The 4,272-nt window shown below is 39.6% G+C and overlaps 1 protein-coding gene across 1 annotated transcript in view; it reads right to left on the reverse strand.

The window, feature by feature from the left end:
- The window catches only part of LOC106807871 (protein white-like), a 49,284-nt gene that overhangs the window by 20,557 nt on the left and 24,455 nt on the right, over positions 1-4,272 (reverse strand). Inside the window, exons 8-10 of the mRNA XM_014810363.1 lie at positions 2,423-2,471; positions 684-867; positions 402-473 (exon numbers count right to left, since the gene is read on the reverse strand). Coding sequence (XP_014665849.1) covers positions 402-473; positions 684-867; positions 2,423-2,471 — 305 coding nt within the window. The remainder of the gene's footprint in view (positions 1-401; positions 474-683; positions 868-2,422; positions 2,472-4,272) is intronic.

The raw sequence follows: 4,272 nt of genomic DNA on the forward strand, positions 1-4,272 counted from the left end.
TGTCCTCAGAAAATGTCTGATATCTGACCTTTCCCCCACTGCCCTTTGACCTGTGACCTCCAATTTCGCACTATTCCCACCAAATTCGAAATATTCCCCCTCCGTTTACACATCTTGACCTTTGACCGTTGACCTCCAAATTTGTCATCCCGAGTCCTTTTCACGATCCCCCCGACGTCCCGAATATCGTGACTGTACATCGAGCGGTTAAGATTTGTGCCCAACTGTTGACGCACGCACGCACGCACGCACGCACGCACGCACGGCCGGACGGATGAACGGACAATCATGCGATTCTACAAGCTGCATCTGACTACGTCAGATGAGCTAAAAATGATACAGCTAGCTGTCACTCACATGAACAATGCTTAGTAATGCATGTTTCACAATTTTAACCTCACCTCTAAAAGCACTTCCTCTACTCGCTGTAATTTCTCTGTGCGTAATAAAGTCGTTTTCATCTTTAACATTGCCTGAAACATTAGTGACCCCATTAGTGTCGCATTCTATCAAGAGTTGCTGTGATATTATCTAAATATTTTAATTATACACACAACGCATCATTAACAGAAATAAAAATAGCTATACCAAACACCTTTTAGCCATTTTCGAGTATCTTGAGCATTTATGCCGATGTTGTGAGTGAAACTACCGTGAAAAATGTGACTATGTACAGAAATTACGTGAAAGATGAGGGTTTCTTTGACAGTTAGTCTCGTAATAAAAAGATCGTCCTGCTGCACATATCCAGACATAACGGCGACCGCAGCACCAATGTTGCAGCCATTGATCGTCACGTCACCATCTAACACCAACTGCCTATCACGGCATGTCAGTGCATTTAGTAGTGTTGTCTTTCCACATCCACTGCAACACATAGAATGTTTGAAACGAGAAATTAGCCAATTAACTGTACATAACACTAAAGCTGGGTTTACAGTTACACTATCAACTTTTTGTTGAAAAGTTGACGAGCTGATCAACCTTTCACTTAATCGGCCGAAAGACAGCAGTGTAAACATAAAATTTGAGCACTTAACAAGTTGCTATCAACAATGTTCTATTTTCTAAACATTTGGTCAGCGAGGTGAACAAGTTTTTGCCACTTATAAGCCACTCTGATAATAGCAATCAGGTGTGTCCCTTCACCCAGGGGGAGGATGTGGTTTTGCTATCGGCGCCACACTCGCGCGTGTATACCTACGTGATATAGGTATACGTATACCTAATAGGTACCTACGTGTAAAAATGCGTATCCACGGCGCCCGCGCACACACTGCGGGTCAAATGCTGAAACATTTACCGACTCGCGGTGGATAACATAAAAACCTTGAACATCCAATAGAAGGGTTGATAGAACGTTGAAAAATTTATCAACTGTCGACTTTTCCATAGTGTAAACCCAGTACCTATATAGATGCCAATATTCAATTATAATGCTGAGACAAGTATATTAGGCCTTCCGCTTATCGTGACTTTGTCGTAGAACTGTTATTTCACAACATACTTATCTCCAAGGTGCATTCAACCTTATGTGCAAGGTTCAGATAAAGGGCAGCATATATATACGCACGTGTTCAATCGTCTTATCTGCATCTCCGCAATTATACATAATTGGGGTGATCACACCTGATTCTGACAGTCAGTGCAATTGTGGATTCTAGACCTAACATCAATCCATCATCCACTCATACGTATAACCATTCATGCATATATATTAAAATCATATACTATCTGGAATACAATAACGGGCCCTAGATCATATTGCAGTTAAATTCTACATTATTACAAATTATATAACTATTATTATAAAATAAAGCAGGCATAAACACATACAATTTTACATTTGGTAATGAAATAAAATGTTTACAAAGGCAATTTAGAGATTCCAGCCGATAATAATTCCACCACAATATATGCCAACTAGTGAGGCTCATAGGGTCTATGTCCCCAGGTACTGCCGCGAATGTACCCTGGTACGTCGGTTATTACCGCGAACGTATACCTGGTCACTATTTGATTGGTTAGGGTTAGGATTAGGGTTAGGGTTAGGGTTAGCGGATTAGGGTTAGGTGGTTAGGGTAGGGATAGGCGTAGAGCCGGGACTCCGCTGGACTCATTAGTGATAGGCGAAGGTACGGTCTGGCATATTAATTTAAGGATAGTATCCGGGTACGTCCGGTATATGCGACCGTTACCAGGGTACCTTCCGGCAGTACCCTGGGGGATATAGACCCTCTCAGTACTAGTGAGCCGTATAGAAATATACACACCTGACAAGTTGACAACCGGGTATGTTGGCCAGGTGACTTACATAGCTTTGTATATGCAACAATGACAAGATAATCTACAAGTCACGACCCTCTAAGTGAAACATTACAATTAAACTAATGCTCAAAAAATACCCATAGATCAAATTTACCTTGGTCCCATGACAGCAAGAAGGCAGCCTGGCTGTATAACCCCACTAACTGGTTAAGATGGAAAACAACAAGCTATTAGGAATATGAAATACGATTATTCTAAAATCAACCACAAATAGAAAATAACATACATATACATCTGTTTATAATACAATTATATGACTGTAATCAATTTCATCTATGTATTCATCAAGCATGTGTTTTGCCAGAAGAAGCTCTGCCTTCTCATCAATGCTTGGGACACACAATACAGAGATAATTAAATGATTATGTGCAATACAGTGTAAATACCAATGTATACGTATAGACTATAGTATACAATATGTGTATTGTACCTTAAAAATAAAATGACAATCATTTCATAACGTTTCACAAGAAACCAAGAATTGTAAGGCTATAATTAAGCTTTTGTCAGACGAGGAGATTCTTTCCGAGACAAGCACATCCTTGTACGAAAGGTGCACCTACAGGCCCGAGATTCTTATCTCTCCTTCACGTTTGGAATTTTCTCAGGCTACAGTTTTCATAAAATCCAGAAAATAATTTATGAGAAACAGCATTCGTTAATTGTGCCCAAAATCCATAGTTATTTATGAATATAAGAGAAAAATATGGCAATTTCAAAATACAAATCTTGTAATAACTCGAATATATTTCAAACTTGAAAGAATGTTTGTATTAGTATGAGTATGTCATTACAGAAGCAAAATAAAATTAGTACTTTCTTCCCTAATGAAACATCCGGTTACATACATATGACATATAACAGTTGCAGGCCAGAAATATATCTCTAACAATGTAAAAATCAAATTCTTATAATGACTCTGAGATGTTTTCTTTGGCAGGAAATTCAGAAGAATGCCTGACAAATTTGAATTGTTATGTTAAACATGAAAATGGGTCATGATGTCACAATTTCTGACTGGAACCTCATCTTGTAACCTTATTTACAACATTGAAATTGAGAAAAATTAATTTTTTAATTTTTTAATTTTTTAATTTTTTTAATAATGTAATTAGTTTTTTTTGTTTTTGTTTAAAAAGGGGGGGCACGGGCCGGATGTGCCCCCATCTAAATCCGCGCCTGCGTAACGCAACCAACTTGAGCTCAAATCGTACACAGTATATTCGCCTAGCATCGTGCGAAATCGTTTCCTCGTATACACCTGCAATCCGGAGATATAGACTAAAACGTACGACACAATTTTCCATTCTGTCGCCAGCAAAATCTATGCGTTCAGAGACGAATTTGAAACAAAAGGCAGCTACTAACGCACTATATTGCTAACTCGGCGGGCAATGTGGCTCACTGGGAGATTATAGGCATCAACGCAACACTCGGCGAGATAACCTTTGCCCCGGTACACAGCTACATACCGGCATGCCGGCATACAGCTGACATGCCCCCATACCACGCACGCACGCAAATCCGCTATCAGCAGCAGATCGGACTCAAATCTCCCAGCGAGCCACATTGCCCGCCGAGTTAGCAATAGCGCGTTAGTAGCTGCCTTCTGTTTCAAATTCGTCTCTGAACGCATAGATTTTGCTGGCTACAGAATGGAAAATCGTGTCGTACGTTTTAGTCTATATCTCCGGATTGCAGGTGTATACGAGGAAACGATTTCGCACGATGCTAGGCGAATGTACTGTGTGTACGATTTGAGCTCAAGTTGGTTGCGTTACACGTAGTAAATCGTAGGTATTTTAAGGCTAGTAAATGACGAATTTCCCTTGTTTATTGATGTCACACTCCTTCCCTATTATCTACTCCTGATATACATACAGCAACCTTCACAGAGTTAATACATGATCATAAAACATGATAATATTGAATGCTATGTATAAT

Source organism: Priapulus caudatus, unplaced genomic scaffold (genome assembly GCF_000485595.1).
Source record: "Priapulus caudatus unplaced genomic scaffold, Priapulus_caudatus-5.0.1 Scaffold239, whole genome shotgun sequence".
NCBI lineage: Eukaryota > Metazoa > Priapulida > Priapulimorpha > Priapulimorphida > Priapulidae > Priapulus > Priapulus caudatus.